The sequence below is a fragment of the Vulpes lagopus genome, chromosome 20, assembly GCF_018345385.1.
Source record: "Vulpes lagopus strain Blue_001 chromosome 20, ASM1834538v1, whole genome shotgun sequence".
NCBI lineage: Eukaryota > Metazoa > Chordata > Mammalia > Carnivora > Canidae > Vulpes > Vulpes lagopus.
The window spans coordinates 12,423,870-12,444,647 of NC_054843.1; the positions used below are offsets into that span (position 1 = coordinate 12,423,870).

Here is a 20,778-nt window from a genome sequence, read left to right on the forward strand (position 1 = left end):
TCAGGTAAGAATTCTGTAGATCGTACACCTGCTGCAAGTAAAATGAAGTGGTGATACAGGACCAGATGATGACTTCAAATGTCCTGTGCCCCAATTCCCACTTGTATCCGGTCAGCGGTGGGGCCAAGGATTTTACCTAGAGGGCAGCCCAACTACTGCAAAGCACTCAGTGGGTTAAGATTTATCCGATGCAAATAAACGAAGCAGTCAGAGAGAGGGAAAAGTGTATTTCACAGTCATTACAAAAGTACATATATTTAATAATGGTGACATAAATACAGTCCTTACTTACGACCAAATCGCACAATTACAGTCGACTTTTCCTCCTGGACTTTACACGGTGACAGGTCAGTCATTTCCGTCCGTAACTACAGGCTGACTGAGGTCATGGGCACAGGCTAATGAGAGACAGTCACGGGTCAAACAGACAACATACTCTGTACTTACCAAAGGGACGGTCAAGTTTCCCATATAAATATAATAAAATAATAAAGAATTTAACATTTCTTCTTTCACTCGGTTTCATAGATTTGTCAGATGCTCACATACAAAAAACTACAGTTGACCCTCTCCTTTCCTCACTCCCCCCTCACCTCTCACTGGGTCTGGAATAAACCTGAGTTCACAGTTCAAGTTACCGATGGTGACACGGTTAGTCCTATGACAGCTGGAATCGAGGAACAGAAAACATGCCCGATGAGCTAATCCGCGATACAGGAAGACACTCATGTTCTCAAGGAAAGTACAATACAAGAAAGAGACATAAAGGGATAGATGTTCACAAGGCACAAGGACACAGCCTGCAAACCTGCAGAGCGGGACACCTGCAGCTAGCAACCATGTTCAAAAAAGGTTCCTTCACTGATCCAAAAGCACACGCTTCACGTCACTTGGAGAGGTTTTTTTCAGAGGCGTTTCTTCTTTCTGCTTAGCAAGCTCCATTTTCGATGGAAAGTTCTGGAACCCGGTCTGGAGCCATACAAAGGAGGAACACCGACAACCTGGAGCCTGACTCCTTCCAAACAGGCCCCAGAGCCGGGATGACCCCAATAAGGGGGAAGCAGCAGCTCCGGGTCTTGTCAAGGGTCAGCCAGGACTGGGCATCTCGGTGGCTTCCAGGGTCAGCCAAGTATCCACCGTTTCCTTGCTCAGTCAGAAACGTGTGGGGCCGACGGAGGTCACCATTGCGAAATGAGACAAGATGAAGAACCACCCCACGGCTCTCTGGCCCGGGTGGGCTGCCAGTGGAAATGAAGGCAGGCTTTGCCACTCCCCAGGGCCACGGCCTGTTTCGGAATCAGGGGGCGGAGAGGCCTCGCCTGGGGGTGATCACAGCTGTGGGTTCTGCTCATGCCTGCACTCGTCAAGGAGCTGAAGACCCCAAGCCGCTGAGTGACCTGTCTCCTGAGCTAACCGCTCTCTAACCCATGCTGCTGTGTTCTTTTTGTTCCAATTTTGCTCCTGACTGAGCAGCCCCCGCCCAGCGCCAGGGCCCAGGCCCCACGTGGAGACGGCCCCACCAGGCCCCCTGCTAGCCACGGTCACACAACACTGGGATCTGCAAAATGTGCACACAGGATGGCGCAGACACAGAACCGGAGACGCATCTTTGGTTCGAGCCTTGGCAAAAGGTGTGAAAACAGAACGTGGACTCAAAGCACGTTGGAGGGACGCTGCCTTCCTCCGAGAAGCCGCGGTGCCGCATCCGAATGTGCTCGCCGCCGGGCGAGGCTGCTCGCAGCTTATAGCAAACTAGTTCAGCTCTAAACCACACTTGTTTCCTTGGCAGCGTGAAAACTGCGCTGGGCAGAGGTAATGAACGGTGCCTTCCGAATGCACCCACATCCAGCCTTAGCATTTTCTCTCTTCCTAAAGAACCAACTGTAAGCATGTCCCATGCCTTCCAGAAGGATGAGGCTGCCTTGATAGGGCGGGAGAAACGCAGGGGCCAGCGGCGATCGCGCCTTCCTGCGGCCCACGGCAGGCCGCCAGCCACTGAAAACATCACGGGGGCGGGGGGGGGGGGGGCTGAGGCCCTCCATGCCTATCTTCTCGAAAAAACAGGAGTTTGGTAGGATCGCTTCTCATCTCCCCATCCAGGGGTTTTTAAATTATGCTACTTCGCTCTGACATCACATAAAGGGGGGAAAATCATCTTTGGAAAAGATAATTCAACGCTTAGCAAGTTTCAACCAAAACAAGAAGATGGCAAATGCATGTCCCCTTTGGCCTTTTCCTTTCATTGGGCTGCCCGTGGTCTGGCTCCGTGTCTGCCCAGCTGCCCCTGCCTGCACAGAGGGGCTGGTGCCGCTGGCGGAGGCTGTGGCCTGTCCTCCTCTGAGGTGCCTGAGCACTAGCAGTTGAGTCACCGGCTCCTCGGGCCTGCAGGGATTCACCCCTGCGAGAGGAAAGGTTGCGTGGCCTGCAGGAGGAGCCACCGTGTGACTGGCCGACTGCTGAGAAGCCACAGTCCTGAGAGGCACACACAGAGCAAAAAGTGAGGAAAGATCTCGCAACAGGCCGTGATGTGAGGAGCCGAGGGGCCGATGCACGGTTTCCACCCAGCAGCAGGCCCCGGGCAGGGGGAGGCAGGCGGATGGAGGACATGAACGATTGAGACTGCACCTGTAGCCAGCCCTCCTGGTAAAGCGCAGCATCTCCGGGGTCCCTGCGCAAGGCCGGGTTGTGCAGGCTTTGGGTCTGCGGGTTTCAGCTGTTCACAGTCGGGACAGGGCACGGCAGGAGGGGAGGAGACCTCAAAGGAGGCTCCCAAGAGGCCTTCTGATCTTCACACCCCAAATCGTGCATGGAGCTCTGGTCATCGCTTTCTTCCGAAATCCCCAGAATCCTGCCAGTGGCCCAGGTTAGCACTGGCCTTTGACCCCGTCGGGCACATCGAAGGAGAGGCTCACGGGGGCCATGGGCTGCAGCGGGGGCATGCTGGCCTCCAGGGGCCGGTCTGCGGGGGGCTGCAGGCTCTGCTGTCGCTTCCGCAACATCTGTCCTATGCCCATCATGGGGAACCGGCCTCGGCTTTTCACGCAATTTGGGCTCCCCAGGGGCTGCGTGCCGCCGCTGTTGGGAGCTGGAGGTGGGGGACACATGCCCTCCTCCTTTGGGGGGCTGTTCTTCTCCTCATGAGCAAAGGAGACCAGAGTGGGATGCAGAGGGGTCTGCAGAGGGGACAGGCTTCCGGGCAGCAGGGCCGGGGAGAGCGTCCGCTCCCCAGGATTCCCGCGGGCCAGGCCCCCCGGCGAGCCTAGGATTCTGTAGTGATGAGACGGGGACGGCGGTTCAGTGTGGTCCTCGCGATCCACGGACTCGAAGGAACGCACCATATCCAGCACCAGGGGGTCTTCCTTGGGGGGGACGCCAGCACCCCCAGGGCCCTGCACGGGGGGCTCTGGTCTCTTGACAATCCTGGGGGTCCTGGGGGGTGGGACGGGGATGAATTCCATGGAAGACGAAGCCACACAATTGGAATCTGAGGCTTTGCGGAAAATATTGCGGCAGCCGAAGGCATCTGTGTCCGAAAAAGCAAAGAAAATCGTGAAAGCCACGGAAACAGTGCGAACGGCCCTCCCCTGGCCACTGTGGCCTCCTGACCGAGAGGGACCTTTGCTGGGGAGGCCAGAGGACACCACGAAGCAAAGCACCCCACGTCCGGAGGCCCCCACAGGGAACCACATGCTCCCTCTAGGACAGAGGGGACAGCAAGCCCCTGAGGCCAGTGACAAGAGGCCTCCTAAGTTCTAACCTGCCCATGGCGCCACCTTAACACCTGTTCTCCTTTGGTTGCTTAAAATTCTGGACCCTGCCAATGAGTCTTTGAATAAAAGAGGGACAGGGGAGCCTGGGTGGCTCAGTGGTTGAGCATCTGCCTTTGGCTCAGGTTGTGATCCCAGGGTCCTGGGATCGAGTCTTGCATCAGGCTCCCTGCGGGGAGCCTACTTCTCCCTCTACCTGTATCTCTGCCTCTGTGTCTCTCATGAATAAGTAAATAAAATCTTAAAAAAAAAAAAAAAAAAACCTCAACACCTGCCCCTTGTTCCATAATACTATGCACCCCGGTCTCTACTCCTGCATCCTAATCTCTATCCCTGAAATAATCTGTGCCCCAATCTCTGCTCCCACAATACCACATACCCTGTCTCTGCTCCCACAATATAGTGCACCCTGCCTCTGCTTTCCCAAACCCCGCTTGCCCAGCTGGCTGACAGCACACGGTCCGGACCCTGACTGTCCTTGGGTTCCCTTGGGCATGCTCACAGCTTTCCCACGGGCACAGGGATTGTGTGTGCCCCAGGGGCCCACACAGCCACCCAAGAAGGACGCACAGTGACTGAGCAGCCCAACACCAGCGGCCTAGATGGTAGCCAAGGCAACTTTGCAAATGAAATGCAACCACTTCCATCTTCATGTCTACTCCTGTGCGTTCAGTCAAGCCAAGGAGGTAGACAGCAAGCCCAGAGGGCCCTGAGCCATCCTGGGTGTTTCTGACCCACCTTTGTCGGGGAAGCCAGACTTGGGGGCCTTCCGGTCCTTCAGCAGAGCTTTGGTGTTCTGAATCTGTGTGATGAGAGAGGGAGAGGGCTGTTTGTGTGAGGGCAGGTTCTTGTCCAACTTCTTGGAAAACGGCCGATGAAGCAAATCTCCTCTTTTCTCTTGTTCTTTGGGCTTTTCATCCTTCAAGTCAAAGTAAACACACGTACTCAGACACACGCAAAAATACACAATGTGGCTCCCTTTTGAAGAGTCGTCCAAGTAGATCTGAGAAAGCCCAGCCTCTCAAATCTCTGTTCTCAACTGCGTGTCAAACAACAGGACAGCTAAGGCCCGGCGGATGTTCCAGGGACCCACCTCCCTCTCCCTGGGCCACAGGCAGGCTTCCATCATCCCCAGCTCCCTGCACGGCACTGTTCCCAGGTGCTCCAGCAAGGGCGAGCTCACCCCTAGGAGGCCAACTGTTCCAGAACAAGCTGAAGGAACAAAGGCAAAGTGCATGTGGACTTCTAGAAATCTGTGGTCTTATTTAAAGCAGGGACCTGGGGCGCCTGGGTGGCTCAGCAGTTGAGTGTTTGCCTTCGGCTCAGGGCGTGATCCCAGAGTCCTGGGATGGAGTCCAGCACCGGGCTCCCCAGAGGGAGCCTGCTTCTCCCTCTGCCTATGTTTCTGCCTCTCTGTGTCTCTCATGAATAAATTAAAAAAAAAAATCTTTAAAGCAGAGGCCTAAGATTTTGCCCACAGCAGTGGTTTCGCAAAGGCAACTTTGCAAATGAAATGCAACCACTTCCATCTTCACATCTACTCCTGTGCGTTCAGTCAAGCCAAGGAGGTAGACAGCAAGCCCAGAGGGCCCTGAGCCATCCTGGGTGTTTCTGACCCTTCTGCATCCTTGGTCACGCGAGCCCTCGCCAATACGCTTAAAAGTGGCACGACTTGGCCATTTTTGCTCTAAGTCTTGCCTTTACTGAACTGTATTATAATCCCTTTGACAGGAGTGAATTTTACTGTTTTATGTAGTTTCGACCCCACAGCCTCTGGCATAAAGCCAGGCACAAAGAGAAGGCTTAATAAATAGTTACTGAAATGTTAGAAAAAAAAAAAAAAGCCAGTGAAAACCAAACTGAATGAGAATGAAGTTCGAGCTTCTGGGAAGGGTGCTTCAGCTCAGACGTTCCTTCTCTAGCCCTAAAGAGTGTTTGATGTTTACTGTTTCACAGAGGTGACTGAATTCCTGACCCCACCACCAGTGAGGGGGGAAAAAAAAGACAGTTTCACAGGTTTGCCTTAAATGTTAAGAGCATTTGCAATTCAAGAGAGCTCATCCATTTTTCATTGATGCTCTTGAAAAGCTTCTTAAGGAAGCCTCTGCTGGTGCTCTAACAGCCCTTTCCAATGAGGATTTTCAAAGCTTTAATGGATTGGGGTTCATTACACCCAGCTGGCGGGTGGGAGAAGATGGCAGGGAAGAATTGCAAGTGGGGGTGCCAGGCCGAGGCGGGGTGGGGGGCGGGGGGTCACCGTGAGGGCCGCAGCTCCTTAGGGCTGCAAGTCTGTTCCCAGTGGAGGGCTGAGGGGGAAGAAAGGAGAAACAGCTCTGCAAACTCCTTCCCCTGTGTCCTCAGAGATTGGGGGTGGGGGACTTGGGGTGCTGGGGGTTACTCCTGAGAGCACGGCCCACAACAAAACAAGACCTGGCATCTTCTCTCACAAGACCAGGGAACAGCCAGGAGCGGTTAAATAATTCACCCAGGAGCTGGGTGAAAACTCAGATTCCCACAAAGTGGGTGTTCTCCACCCTTGCCTCCGCACACCCTCTGGAAGCCTGGGGCAGGGCTGGGCAAGAGCAAGGCAGCCGCACTGGGGCTGGTGGGGGACAGGGACCAGGCTGTGGCCCCAGGGCTCCAGGTCGGCATCGGGGATCCCAAGAGGAGGCTTGCGCTCCAGGTCATTATGCAGGACGCTACGAAGGGGGACCCGACTGTGACGTCTGCTCCAGCCCATCTCGGTCAAGGCCACCATCTTCCACTATTTCCTTCTCCCTATTTCCCTGAAGACGCCAACAGCCAAACTTTGCTCCCCTAAGGCCAACGGGAGTGAGCGTTCACACTCCCCGTGCCCCAAGCATCAGAGGGGACATGCCAGGCTCGTCCTGAAAAGTCTGGCAAAAATCTCCTCCTCTCGTGCTGTTCTTTCTCCCTCCGTTTTTATGAGAAAAGTCACGAGTTCTACTGTTTATACTTTAAACAGCACAAAGGCAATCGGATGCACTTCTATGAAACACTGTAAAAAACAGTCTTTGGAAGAAAAGACAAAATCGCAGTTCCCTCCTTTTCAGGACTGTTTTCCAGAATGATGAGATCTGCTTCCTTTGGGGTGTTCTGTGATCCCTACTCTTTAGGGGAATGCCTGGCTTCATGGCTTCATCTTGGCTCCTTCTCAATCCTCTAGGTTCTCAAAAGCCAAAGGATCCCGATGCAAAGTTTCTGGGGGTCAGTACTGCCACCCAACTAGAGTTCATTAGCACTGAGAGGTGTGCCAGGCATGAATTTTCTGTAGAAAGAGCCCAAGGATGGCTCTAGAAATCTCTCCTGGTAACTGACAAAGGGATATTTGGCATCAAACAGAAAGCCGCTGTAGCGGTAGAAGGATGGGAGGAATGGAATGAGGACACCTGCTAGGGTCACCTTGCAGAACTTAATTCTAGAATCCTGCACCCTGGTGTTTTCTCCCAAAGCCCCCTTTGTTGGGAGAACGTCCTTCTCCAGCCCAAAAGAATGAGTGATTTCACGGTGACCCGTTTCTTAGGGGGATACCAAGAATTCACCACCCAACAGATCCAGGCTGAGGAGAACTGCTGGATCAGTCCGTGTGGATGGGTCAACAGTCCACACGAGAAACTGTGTGTGTACCCCCGGCCAGTCTCAGTGCCCCCTGAGCACAGGTGACCAAATGCAGCCGACCATCCAAGTATACCTTTCCATTTGCACACCCTATTTTCTCCACAAGAGATCTTCCGGGGAGCAGGATGCTACACTGCCTTATGTAACAGAAACAGATCTGCAGAGGGACTCACTCTGCTCCCCCTTCGGCATGCCTACACCCACTCCCACGCTCTCCTCCCAGCAATGCTGCTGCCTGCACGGCCTCTTTGACTTTCTTCTGATTCTCACACGCTCTCCACACCCACCGCCCCCCCACCCCAAACTCCCCAAGGCAGATCAGAGAGGGGACCCCATGAGGCCCCACAAGCAAGCCCCCCATGAAACAGCTTCCGGTTTCCTTTAAACCACTTGCCACCCACTGCACGTGTGCATGGCCATTTACAAAGCTGGGCACTTTGAAGATGTGGACTGGACTGTCTACCCAAAGCTCTTTCAGGGTCAGGACTGTGTGACAGAAGAGAGCTAGTGAGCAATGGTGCACTGGGCTCCTGGAGGGCGAGGTCTACAGGAGGAAAAGCAGGTCCTCAGCCTCTGAGAGCTGAGCCCCAGGGCCGGTTCCTTCAGACTCGTCTCTGGAACTACAGCCTCCTGGGTTCCAGAGTGGGACCCCTCCCCCTTTCTCCCTAGTTTTGGTCCTCGGGTGCAGCAGGGTGACCTTCAGCAAGTCACTTCCCCTTGAGAGAAGTGTCTTCCGATCTGCAACCACAAGTATGCTCTTCAAGGATTAAAAACGAGCCTCACATCTTATCTGCTTCATGATCTGAAAGGCACAGGTGCAGCCACACCTCTTCACCACCCCAGGCTGCTGGGAGAACTGTTGCCCTGGAGAGTTGCCCTGCCCCTCACATGGTGGAAGCTGACCACAGAGCAGAATGCTTAGCAGAAGAGCCTGGGGTCTGGAGGTGAGCTGGAGTTGTTTTCTTTGTAGAACTATCGAGTCCAGCTCAGCATGGCCTCTTCTGAAGGCCCGGTGTCCCTGTGAGGATGAGCTAACCTCATCTGATCGTTTGGAACATCAGAGCCGGGTGTGGACAGGGAACACCTGGGATGGCCCAGGGGCCTGGAAGGTGCTTGCTGGTGGCTTTGGGAAAGTCACAGAGAACTGAATCTGTCACAGGAAAAACACAACAGAGTTGAGAAAAAGAGGGCTCGGTTCCTAAGTGAGGCCCCTGAAGCTCTGGACTGCTGCAAGGCTCACTTCTCATACAGGTAGATGCACGAACGCAGAAAGGCAAGACAATAAAAAAATGGTCAACTAAACATAGAAAGCACCAGTCTGATCTGAGGGGATTCTGATAAACCCACTCATTTTGGATCCTGCATTCTAATTCAGGACTGAGTGGGGGTCTGTAGAATCCAGAGCCCTGAGCAGAGATGTGAATTTCAAGTGTCAACCTGGCTAGGCCACGGTGCCCAGTGTTTGATCCAACAGCAATCTAGATGTTGTTGTGAGGGTATTTTTTTTAAGATGTGGCTTTGAGTGAAGAGGATGACCCTCCACAATAGGGGTGGGCCTCATGTAATCAGTTGAAGGCCACAAGAGAAAAAGACTGAAGTGTCCTGAGGAAGAAGGAATTCTGCTTCCAGAAGGCCTTGGGACTGAGCTGGTACATCCACTCTTCCCCTGGGTATCCAAGCATGAGACACATGCACACACACAGTTTGTTGGTTCTCCCTGGAGAACTCAGACTAATCCATCATAACTCCCCAAGCTCTTACCTGCACAGCATGGAATTCAAGGTCTCTTGTCCAGGTGTCCAGGGAGGCCTATGAAAAGCAACATTTACAACAATTTAAGAAGATGTACCTGCTGTTTATCCCCGAAACTCTATCCCCTATCACTTGCAGCTCTGATTGAGAATGATTGGTTTCAATGTTTAGAGGCAAGAAACCAAACTCCTAAACCATCATGCACGTCGGCAGCAGATGTTCGAATTCATGCACTGAATAGCTTTTCTAGGTAAGTTTTTTATTAAAATCTAAGACACATAACGAGGGAATGCTCTACTGGTGAGGAAGCGGTTCAATGAGTGCATTTTCTCCAAGAGCAAAAACATGCCTGAAAGCAGCACCCAGATCAAGATACAGAACCCAACTGGCAGCACCTAGAAGTCCCTCCCACCCCCACCCCTGTCCTCTCCCAGTCCCCAAAGGTAACTACCATTCTGATTTCCAACAGCACAGATGGTCTGATCAGATTCCAAACTTTATTTTTACAAGTTGCCTAGGTTTGACACAAGATGCCAAACGAACATTTTAATATCTTACCTTTAAAGTTACTGCCCCTGGGATGGGTTGAATTGCATTCCCCCCAAATTCATAACCCCCAGGACCTCACAATGTGACCTTCGTGGAAGACAGGGTTAGGACAGGCCGATAGCGTCCACTTTGAGGCTTGGGGGTGGGGGGAGGGCGTGGGAAAGCACACTGTCCTTTGCTCTTGAGGAGGGGGCCTGTCGGGCAGTCACCTTTACAGAGGTCGTCCAGCCCCAATGCAATGGGACTGGTATTCTCATAAAAAAGGGGGAAACTGGCGCAGAGATGCACACACAGAGAAGATCAGGGCGGTGCTATAAGCTGAAGAAGCCCAAAGTGGGGGACTCCAAAGATCCCTGCAGCCCCTAGTAGCCAGGTGGCACAGGACAGGTTCTCCCCTCACAGCCCTGGAAGGGAACCAGGCTTGATCTCGGACTTCTGGCCTCTGGAACTGAGAAATGGTGAATCACGGCCGGGTGAGCCACCCTCGGTGTGACGCTGTGTGACGGGACGGCAGCCCCAGCAGGCTGATCCGATCCCCCTGCCAGCCCCCTGCATGGCACTCTTCCAAGGCTGCCATGTGACTCTGCTCTACAGAGAAGCCCTCTGAGCTCGATTTTGCGTTGCTCTGGACATTCACCTTTTTTTTTTTCCCCAAAGATTTTATCAAAAACGGCCTCTGGTTCTATGGGGTTTTATTTAATAAGCCAGTGGGAAAATGATGACTGTCCCTCCTCCACCCCACCATCCTCCAGGGCCTTATTTTATTTTATTTTTTTATTTTTATTTTTATTTTTATTTTTTATTTTTTAATTTAATTTAATTTAATTTAATTTTATTTTATTTTATTTTATTTTTTTATTTATTTTTTTCAGGAAAAGGAATCCCTGGAGCACATGCTCGAAATGTTCTTAGATGAGACATGTGTCCCACTTTCACAGACATATTTGCCACCTTTTCAAGGAAGTTAGTGAAGTCGTACAAGCAGGGAAGCACTGTGATCCCAAGGGGGAAGTTTTTTCAATTTAATTCAGCTCTTTGTCTCCTAGGAGGAAAAAAGAACTGGGACTGAGAAGAAAGAAGGGGCCACACGCCCCCCCGGGGCAGGGACACATCATGGAGCCACCTCCCTGGCCAGCTTGTGTGTGACCTGAAGCCCATCCACCTCCTGGTGTCTTCTCCTGGACCAGCTGATGGCAACTGCAAAGAAGCCCACAAAGGCTCTGAGTGGGCTTTTACCTAGAAACTCTGGGCCCTTTCAGATCTTCCGAACACTTTTTCTAACTGGCCCCACTCCATTCCCCGGGTTCCAACAGAGGCGGGTTGGATAATCTAGTAATGGCCTGTAATTTAATTAGTCCAAGTACCACTACCGTTTGGAGAAAACAAATGGATCATAGAAAATTGAAAAGCTCTTTTCCCATTAGTGTTCCTGTTTAAACCCTAACTGTTAAATATTTCAACAAATGTTTAAGACGCTTGCCGTGTGTTTTCAGGCCAAATGAGATAATCACCCGAGAAAAATGATCTGGGTGAAAAAAAAAAAAAGGGGGCCCCTTTCCCATCACAGACGCTCTCAAACAATCACAAGGCAACTACGGACACAGGCGTCAGCAAAGTGGCTCAGAGGCCACTTGGGCACACACATCGGGCACTTGGTGCATCTGTGGGTGCTGTTACTTGAGTTGCTTAAGAGTCAAATGCAGGGGCACCTGGGTGGCTCAGTCAGTTACAGGTCTACCTATGGCTCAGGTCACGATCCCAGGGTCCTGGGATGGAGCCCCCCACCATCAAACTCCCTGCTCAGTGGGAGTCTGCTTCTCTCTCTCCCTCACCTGCTCCTCCTGCTTGTGTGCTCAATCTCTCTCTGTCCAATAAATAAATAAAATCTTAAAAAAAAAAAAAAAAAAAAGAAAAGCCAGATGCAGACCAAGAAGCAAGGGAGTCTTATGGTGAATCCTATATCATCTGTACCCCAGCTGAGGCGACAACCTCCAAGCAAGTGACCAGGAGATGTCCCTGCCTGCCTTAGGGCACGGACACCTGGTAACGATGATGGGACATGGGTGCTAGGCTGCAGGTGTGCCCTCACCCTGGCTTCAGTCAAGCGAGGTGTCCCACCTGGATCATTCCACCTTCTCCCCTTATGGTCCCAATTCTACCTGGAGACCCAGGTCAAGGTCCATTTGATTCTTTCATGTGTTCATTTGGCAAATATTTGCTGAGCACCTACCGCGTGCCAGGCATCATGTAGATTCTAGGGATATCGCGAGGAGCAAAAGGGACAAGGACAAGAAGAGCAGAGGCTCTTCTAGAAATCAGGGTCCAGAGTGGGAGAGAGGTGTGGGTCAAACACTCCCATGCAAACAAAATGTGCAAATGGGACAAGCTGTAGGATGCAGAATGGGGCGTGATGGCCTGTGGAGAGCCGGGACCCAAAGGCAGAGCACGGAGAATGGCAGGGATCCAGGAGGAACTGACCCTGCCTTGGAATCTGAAGGTAGAAGATATCACTCAGCAAAGAGAGGTGAGGGGAACATTCTGGAACAGGGGACAGGGTGTGCACAGTGCTGGCAGCCAAGAGAGCACAGAAGTCTGGAGGCCCCGTGGGACTGAGCATACAGCTAGAAGCTGGGCTGCATGTGGGGTCCGGGGAACAAGACTGGAGAGGCAAGCAGATGCCAGTCTAATCCGGTGGCCATGGTACCAACTTTGCCTTCCAGGTTAAGGAAGCCTTCGAAGGTTTGGAGCAGGGAAGCGATGGGATCCCATCTGAGTGTGGACGGCTCAGCTCTGGCTGGCATATGGAGAGGTGAGAGCCAGGCATTCATGGGGAAGCGGGGGGGGCAACCAGTTAGGGCTGCAGCAGACATCCAGGGCTGGGATGGATAGGGATGGAGGGGCCGGACAGGGTTTGAGAGGTTTAGGAGTCAAGCTGGCATAACCTGCTCCAGGGGTGAGGAAGAGTAACCCCTGGGTTTCTGCTCTGTACTAAGGGGTAGGGATGCCATTTAGAGACAGACACTGGGGGTCGGGGGGTTCTGGGCACGCCGGATTAGAGACCCTCGCTCATGCAGTGAGTAATTAGCCAGAGGGCTCTGGAGCTCAGGGGACCCTCCTGCCCTCAGCCTAAAAGCCATGCATGGGCTTGCAGCTTGGCCTTGATGCACTGCCACTGCCCGCCCCCCCCCGCCCCCCCACCAGCTTATCCCCATCCTCATCATGCTGGTGCTGCAGCCTGGTTCAGAGGAAGGAGGCCTCCAGCCTGGGGTCAAGGCTAAGCCCCCACCCCCAGCCCCAGCCATCTCTGGAGTTCCCCCCAATTTCCCTGCCCTCGATCCTCCCCAACCCCGGCATCCTTCCAGCAGAGGCCATGGCATGGCCTCTCCTGCTCTTCACTGTCAGAGCCACCAACAGAGAGGTCTACGCTCAGTCTTCACTTCCCTTCTTCCTCTTCTGAAACCCATGCGATCTCTTTTTGCTTTTGCCACTCCCACAACCCGGTCCCTGTTAGAACCCCAGGACAGCTAACTGCTCAGCCGACACCACTGACCATTTTAGACATGACCTTTCCCATGGTCTCCCTGCCGCCATTCCCTGCAGCGTCTCCTGCATGCTCCCAGGCCGCCCCTGTCATCCCTGCTGGTTTCCTTGGCCAGGGTGCAGGGGGCTCCTCCTCTCCATCGCCTTCAATCTCACCGTCCCTTGGCTGTGCCCAGATGCGACAGCCGTGCCACTCATCCTGCCCTACCTCGATGCTCAGGCCTGGCCTTCCCCTAGCTCCCGTCACATTTACACGTGGTGCCTGGTAGCTCGGCTCTCCTGTCACCTGTGTCACTGGACTGGCCTGGGCCATGCCCCGGTGCTCCCCGTCGCTGTTGAGGATCCTGGCATGATGCTCAGTCACCATCCATGGCCTCACTCAGCCTTTGCTCAAGAAAAACCGGGGAAGAACTGCCTTCCCTGGGGTCAGGCCCGGCTCGTGTGATCAGGATGTAAACTGATCCGTAAAGGGAAGAGGGAAGCGGGCAAGCCTCATGCAGGGCACGGAGGAAGGCTCCCCTTTTGATCAAATGGAACCATTCCGGGGACACGTGGCAGAGGCTCCAGAGGGGAAATCAAGCAGATTCCCGGGAAAATTGGGGAGAAGGCAAAGGAGCTGCATCTAAGTGTCGAGTGAGGAGTCCTTGAAGGGTGGGTGGGGGGGTACCCTCATCCTGTGCCCCTCACCCCGGATCCGGCTTTCCCAGGCACAGTCTCTTCACAAGCACGTATTTGGTACGACTTGCCACATGATACCACTTTTTACTCTGAAATCAAAGAATCTTGGTATTTTCTCTTAGTTATGCACTATGTAGCATCAAGTTGCCAGGAACAGGTGCCTGGAAAAGCTTGCTTTCCCCCAAAACCTTTCCCTGTCCTTCATTTTACTGTCTCCTTCTGGTGCCAAGTGTTACACTCATGCATACTTTTGAGCATCTCACTTTTATCTTTTGAAGCCCTGACAATGGTTTCCAACCTTGGCCACTTGATGGAATAAGCCAGGGAGCTTTAAAAATCCTGACACCCCCCCGCCCTTCAGCTCCCCTGCCCTGAGACATGAGATTCAGGGGAAGTGGTCTGAGGTGCAGTCTGGGCATTCAGATGTTTAAATGCTCCCAGATGGTGATCCCTGGGTGGCTCAGTGGTTTAGCACCTGCCCTCAGCCTAGGGCGTGATCCTGGAGTCCCAGGATCCAGTCCCACATCGGGCTCCGGCATGGAGCCTGCTTCTCCCTCTGCCTGTGTCTCTGCCTGTCTCTCTCTCTCTCTCTCTCTCTCTCTCTCTCTCTCTGTGTCTCTCATGAATAAATAAATAAAGTCTTTTAAAAAAATGCTCCCCGATGATTCTAATGCATGGCCACAGCTGAGAACCATAATCTAACTGATAGTGGCTTGACTGTAAACCATTTTGGGGGGAACTCATTTAAGCAAGTATTTGTCTTTTGTCCCAAAATCATTGGTTTCCTTTCCATTCTGCTCTCAAAATGGAAATCCACTCTTCCTAAGCAAACCTGGCTTTTGCTCTGGGGGTCACTCACCTCATAGGGCTCCTTGGTGGGCCTGCACTTTTCTATCTGGTAGAGCTGGGTCTTGTAGCAAACGCTGTCCTGGATGTCAGATTTCTGGATGTCAGAGGAGAAGGAGGGGAAAAAAGCAGGGCTTAACTCACAGGAAATAGAAACATCCACTAAGCAGTCATTAATTTTCAAACCAGCACTTGGCTGAGAAAGTGCCGAAAGTGGTTGGCAAGCCAGTTAATTGTGATGCAAAGCCTCGTCCAAGGGTGGCCTGCAGGCAGGATGTGGGCCTCTGGGAGAGCCCCAGACCCAGGGGCAGGCAGCTGACTTCTGCTACTGGCTCTGGCAGGACAGGGCCAGTTAGCCCTGGGCACGTCGCCACTCCTTGCTGGTCTCAGTTTTTTTCATCCGTGCAATGAAGTCTACTCTAAGATGTGAAAGCAGAAACCAATTATGTGAGCTAGAAAGAATAACTTATTTTATTGACCTGCTAAACAGGATATAGATCTTGCTTATTGGCTTATTGAAAAACAGCCCTCGTCTGCCTGTCCACCCAGTGAGTCACAGCACATTCATAATACAGTTTAAAGATGATGGAAAACTGTTATCTAAGAGATGTAGGTGCATGACTAAGGTGCGATCCTGTCTGGAGACGGGCAAATTAAATGACTAATTAATTTACCAGCCAACAGATATTCACGGAGTGGCCTTAAAGGCTCCCACACAAAATCCACACTTCTTGGTTTTAGGAAGAAGAAATGAGAACTGGGAGACAAAAGGGAGAAATGGCAAATAATTAAGGTATGTATTTTACTTTTTCATTCACTAGTTTTGGTTTTAAAATTATACATGGGTTGTTAGGTAATTGGTTGATGAGATTAATAGTTGGGACAGTGCGTACTGTGCAATTAAATTAGCGACGTGTGGAAATTACGGAGCAGACCAGCTGCAGCTGTTTGTGGGGATTAATTCACTCGAGTTAAAAGCAGCCCCTCGCCTAGGCATTGGTTCTCAGACCAGGTACGCCCCATGATTGAAGGGTTAAGTGCAAAACAGACACAATAACGTAAAAACCTTCTCCAGCGAGAAATACATTCGCTGAGTTTCCAGGGAACATGCTCAGTAAACAAAGCCAAGCCCAGCTTTGCCACACTTGCATGCCACCCCGATGCTGGGCAGAGTGGAAGAGCAGAACAAGCAGATGGCAAGAAACAATGACAAATCAAGACACAGCCTAAGAGCATCAGGGATTGTTTAGGAAGAGTGTGAGTAACCGAAGTTTGTATCTGTAGATGTGGAGGTGGACAGAGGAAAGAAAATATTTTAAAACTGAAAGTCCCAGGGTGCCTGAGTGGCTCAGTCGGTTGAGCATCAGGCTCTTGGTTTTGGCTCAGGTCTTGATCTCAAGGTCAGGAGGTCAAGCTCCATGCCGGGTTCCACGCTCAGTATGGAGTCTGCTTGGGATTCTCTCTCCTTCTCCCTCCGCCCCTCCCTCTGCTCACGTGCCCCTGCGTTTTCTCTCTTTCTCTCTCTCTGTCTAAAAATAAATGAATCCTTTAAAAAATAATAAAGTCCCTTGGGGTGCCTCACTGGTTCAGTTGGTAGAGCATGCAACTCTTGATCTCAGGGTTGTGATTTCAAGCCCCGTGTTGGGTGTAGAGATTACTTAAAAATAAATCGATCGGCATCCAAAGAAGTTCTGCCAAAACAATGTTGAAATAGGCTAGCTTATTTAGGAAAGTAGCAATTTCATCCTTTAAATATGGAATTGTGAATTTTATAGTTAGCTTCATGGAGACACTTTTTTTAAAACTAATTTTAAAACTAATTTGAACAACAGTCTTCATTTGAAAAAAAAAATCAGCATGTTGATCCTCTTTTGTTCCCTTTTACTTGACAGCTATTTATATTCTTCACTACTAACTTCTGCCACAGTGGTCCCCAAATGGTGTGACCTTGAATGCCATATAAGTGAAAAAGGTATAGGAAGGCACCTACAGTACATGCATATTTATAGTTAGAAGCATATACCACTGTACTAATATACGACACACATTATAAAACATAGATCAAACAGGAATTTAAAGGGATACAATAAGAAAGAAACATGAGGCATGAGGTCTTCTTATTAAAAAGAAATGGGTGGTGCCTGGGTGGCTCAGTTGGCTGAGTATCTATCTGCCTTTGGCTCAGGTCATGATTCCTGGGGTCCTGGGATGGAGCCCCGTGTCAGGGTCCCCACTCAGTGGGGAACCTGCTTCTCCCTCTCCCTTTGCCCCTCCCCACTGTACTCTCTCTCTTTCAAATAAATAAATAAAATCTTTTTTTTAAAAAAAAAAAAAAGGGAAATGGGAAGCAGCTTTGAGCCCAATATCTTTTAAGTTCATCGTTGCAAGAGAATAGAGAACCTGGACACAGCACAAGAGATTTTCTGACTCCTATCACATAATAAAGTGATATAAAAAATACAATGTGTTAGGGCATCTGGGTGGCACAGTCGGTTAAGTGTCCAACTCTTGTTTTTGGCTTAGGTCCTGATTTCAGAATTGTAAGGTCGAGCCCTGCATCAGGCTGCATACTCAGCTTGGAATCTACTTGACTCTCTCTTCCTCTGCCCTTCCCCGAGGCACTCATGTACGTGCACACTCTTTCTTTCTCAAATAAATCAATAAATATTAAAAAAAAAAAAAAACACATCAAAGGTCCTGTCTTTCTGGCCCCAACTTCTCTCCTGCAGTAGCTTTCCTGTAACTGTGACACCGTCTCTAACATCTAGTGTCAAAGCTGCATATCTGTCCCTATCTGCTTATACAGGGCACATTTTATCCCATAAAAAAACACACTGTTCTTATTTTTAAAAGCCTTCTACTGTTGAGAATGTTTCTCCTGGTGTACATCTTTCCTTTGGCGATTCACCCAAAAAGTACTTCTGTGGATAATTTCAACTGTTGGAGCAAAATCCAGCAAATTCCCTAAGCTGAGTCAGCTTAGAAACATCTGCACTCTCATCCAACTATTTAACAAACCTCCCGATGAGCTTCTTCTTCTATTCAGCAATGTTTTCTACACATCTCCCAAATCAATTTACTAAAGAGATGCCCTCGGACCATCTCGTCTTCGGGCGTTATTGTGTGATCATTTCTGCCACGGCAGGGAGAAAAGCATTTCCCCAATTGTAGGTGGATTTCCATCTTTAGCTCTAACACAGAAGCCTCACAAAAGGCTTCTAAGCCTATTGTTTAGTGGAATTTTGTGAAACACTGCGTTGGCTATCACATGACTTTAAATTACACTGAAAAAAAAGTTAAAAAGCACTGAACAAAACTCTAGAAGTTCTTCATGTTCTGTTTTCTAAATGTTTTCCTAGGGGCACCTGGGTGGCTCAGTGGTGGAGCGCCCCTGCCTTTGGCTCAGGCCGTGATCCCGGGGTCCTGGGATCGAGTCCCGCATCAGGCTTCCTACAGGGAGCCTGCTTCTCCCTCTGCCTGTGTCTCTGCCTCTCTCTCATGAATAAATAAGCAAAAATTTTTAAAAATGAATAAATAAATAAATGAATTTCTTCCTAACAGTGATAGCCCCACATTATCAGATCTCAAGGCGCCATATACACACACAGGGTGAGGGTCACCCTTCATGACAGTGGATTTGCAATCAAATCTCCAACAGGCACCTTGACAATTCTGAATTTCTCTACCCAGTGGACTTCCTGTTAGAACTGGCCAGTCTCCACTACTCCGAGTAGGAGAAACAGGAGTTTTATAGAGAACTATACTGCTTTTGATCAAGTTTTCTACACAGAATTATTTTTAAGTGGAAAGAGATGATTTAGTCACAGCTAGATACCGAAGCACAGAAATCCCTTCCTCAGGTATATATGAACTGCCTGTGGCAGAGGACAAAGGTGACCCAGGCATGAGGGAACCACTACCCACCCCCGGCTTGCAGGACTCCCAGCTGTACCTCATCTGTGGCACAGGACACCTGTACCTTCTGATGCCCGGACTGAAGGCACCAGGGGTCAAGCCAGTAAAACACCATTTCATTTTTACTTTCCAGAGAAGTAAATATAAATAATGGCCTCCTCATAAATCAGGCTTCAGGGATGATATCACCTGAGAGGCACTGCCCCCCAACATTTATGACCCCAGAAGTCCCCAACACCTTTACCATGGGAACCCAAGGAGCTAAGAGGTAGACAGAAAAGGCAACAGAGAAACTGAAGGGAAAAGTGGCTTGAGTCTCTCATAGAGCTGCCCAGGGCTTCACTCTGTGGGAGGATATTTGAAAAACACCTCAGATAAAAAGCACTAGCTACCTGAGAAGCAGGTTTGGCTACTATTTTATCCCACATTCAGAAACTCAGCCTCCCACTAATTTAAATTAACAGCTCAGATCAAGTGTCAGCAAGTGAGAAATACTCTAGGTGTAAGAGCTCCTTTTTCCACAGCAAGCAGAGCAAAACTGCCACTAGGGCCCCACTCACCCCTGACAAATAGCGCTCGAGTTTCTTGTTTAAGAGGAAGTAGATGGCAAGGATGTGGCAGGCACGGTTGGAGAGCACAGTGTTGATCACGTCACTGTTCTTATAGCCCAGCTTCTCCGTCATGTGAAGCACCACACTCGGGCTCAGGTCCTCCAGAGAAATCCTGCACAGGACAGTGAGAACCTGTCACCTCTTCATCTCCACTGAGAGGCTCTGGGGTCCCCTCAGGGATGCTCACAAACATAGAGGCACAAAGTACCCCCTCTCCACCACCACCAACCAGGGCCTCTATGGAAAAAGTGTCCATCCATCCACCCATCCATCCACCCATCCATCCATCCATCCATCCATCCATTCATTCATTCACTTGACTTGCTATTAGGAATGATCTCACACACACAGAAAAGTAGTGAGAATAGTGTAAGTACCCTTTGTGCACCCAACACCAGAATCCACCACTGTTAACACAGTGGCCCTATTTTCTTCATTTATTTATTTATTTGTTAGCTTATTTAGTGCTCAAGTATTTTAAATCACAGACATCGTGACCTTTCTTTCTTACACAGCCCAGTGTGCACCTTTAAGATCCAAGGACATCTCCTGCAGAATCCCAATACTGTCCACACACCCAATAATTTAATAATTTTTAAATAATTTCTTAGGATTCTCTAATATCTAGATTATATTCAAATTTCCCCCAATGCCCCTCAAATTTCTTTACAATCTGGCATTCTTTTCTAAAAATGTGTTTATTGGACATGGGTAGAACCTACACTTGAGTTGGGTCTAAGTTGGGCTGGGAATGGAGCACATTTAGGGGCCAACCCAGACTGCGTTAAAAGAAACAGTGTGCAATCCCACGTTCACAAAGAGGGAATTAGGGGCTTGGCTATAAAGTGGGGTGCTCTCAGAGGATAGATCAAAGCTTCTTCACAGGAGTATTATGAAGATAAACTCCTTAGGAAGAAATGCATGCCTGCCATTCATGTATCCACTCATCCACTCATTCATTTAATCATTCCTTCCACAAGTCCCTGTCTCATGGAGACTACATTCCAGTGGGGAACAGAGGAAGTAAATTCATTTAGTCTTCAGGACAATCTTATGAGTAGGAACTACTATTATCCCCATGTTACAGATGGAAGAAACTGAGGCCCACAGCTTAAAGTGACTTGCCCTAGGTAACATAGGCAGGAAGGAGCAGCCTCCGAATGCAAACCCTGGTAGCCTGACTCAGAGTCTAGATGCTAGACTAAACTCAGCAGCTCTCATATAAATAGACATGAGGAAGGCTATGGAGAACAAGAAAGCAGGCTGAGGAGTATAGTGTGTGTGTGTGTGATGGTAGTAGGGGCTTCATCACCAAACAGAACATTCTAAATCCCTTCAGGGAGATATAAATAGGGCACTCTGAGCAGAAGGCAAGGCAAGGACATCTAGCCCTAGAGCTCTGTAGCCCGCCAACACTGCACCAAGGGTCCAAGGACAAAAATGTTAGGAACCTCAGACCATAACAACCTGGGAAACCACAC

At 50.3% G+C, this 20,778-nt stretch overlaps 1 protein-coding gene across 3 annotated transcripts in view; it reads right to left on the bottom strand.

The window, feature by feature from the left end:
* Positions 1 to 210: 210 nt before the first annotated feature.
* HUNK (hormonally up-regulated Neu-associated kinase) overlaps positions 211 to 20,778 on the bottom strand; it is a 105,279-nt gene continuing 84,711 nt past the window's right edge. For all 3 annotated transcript variants that reach the window (XM_041735117.1, XM_041735118.1, XM_041735119.1), the window contains exons 7-11: positions 19,247 to 19,409; positions 14,785 to 14,868; positions 9,168 to 9,215; positions 4,506 to 4,686; positions 211 to 3,523 (exon numbers count right to left, since the gene is read on the bottom strand). In XM_041735117.1, the coding sequence (XP_041591051.1) occupies positions 2,865 to 3,523; positions 4,506 to 4,686; positions 9,168 to 9,215; positions 14,785 to 14,868; positions 19,247 to 19,409 (1,135 nt within the window). In that variant the 3' untranslated portion in view covers positions 211 to 2,864. The remainder of the gene's footprint in view (positions 3,524 to 4,505; positions 4,687 to 9,167; positions 9,216 to 14,784; positions 14,869 to 19,246; positions 19,410 to 20,778) is intronic.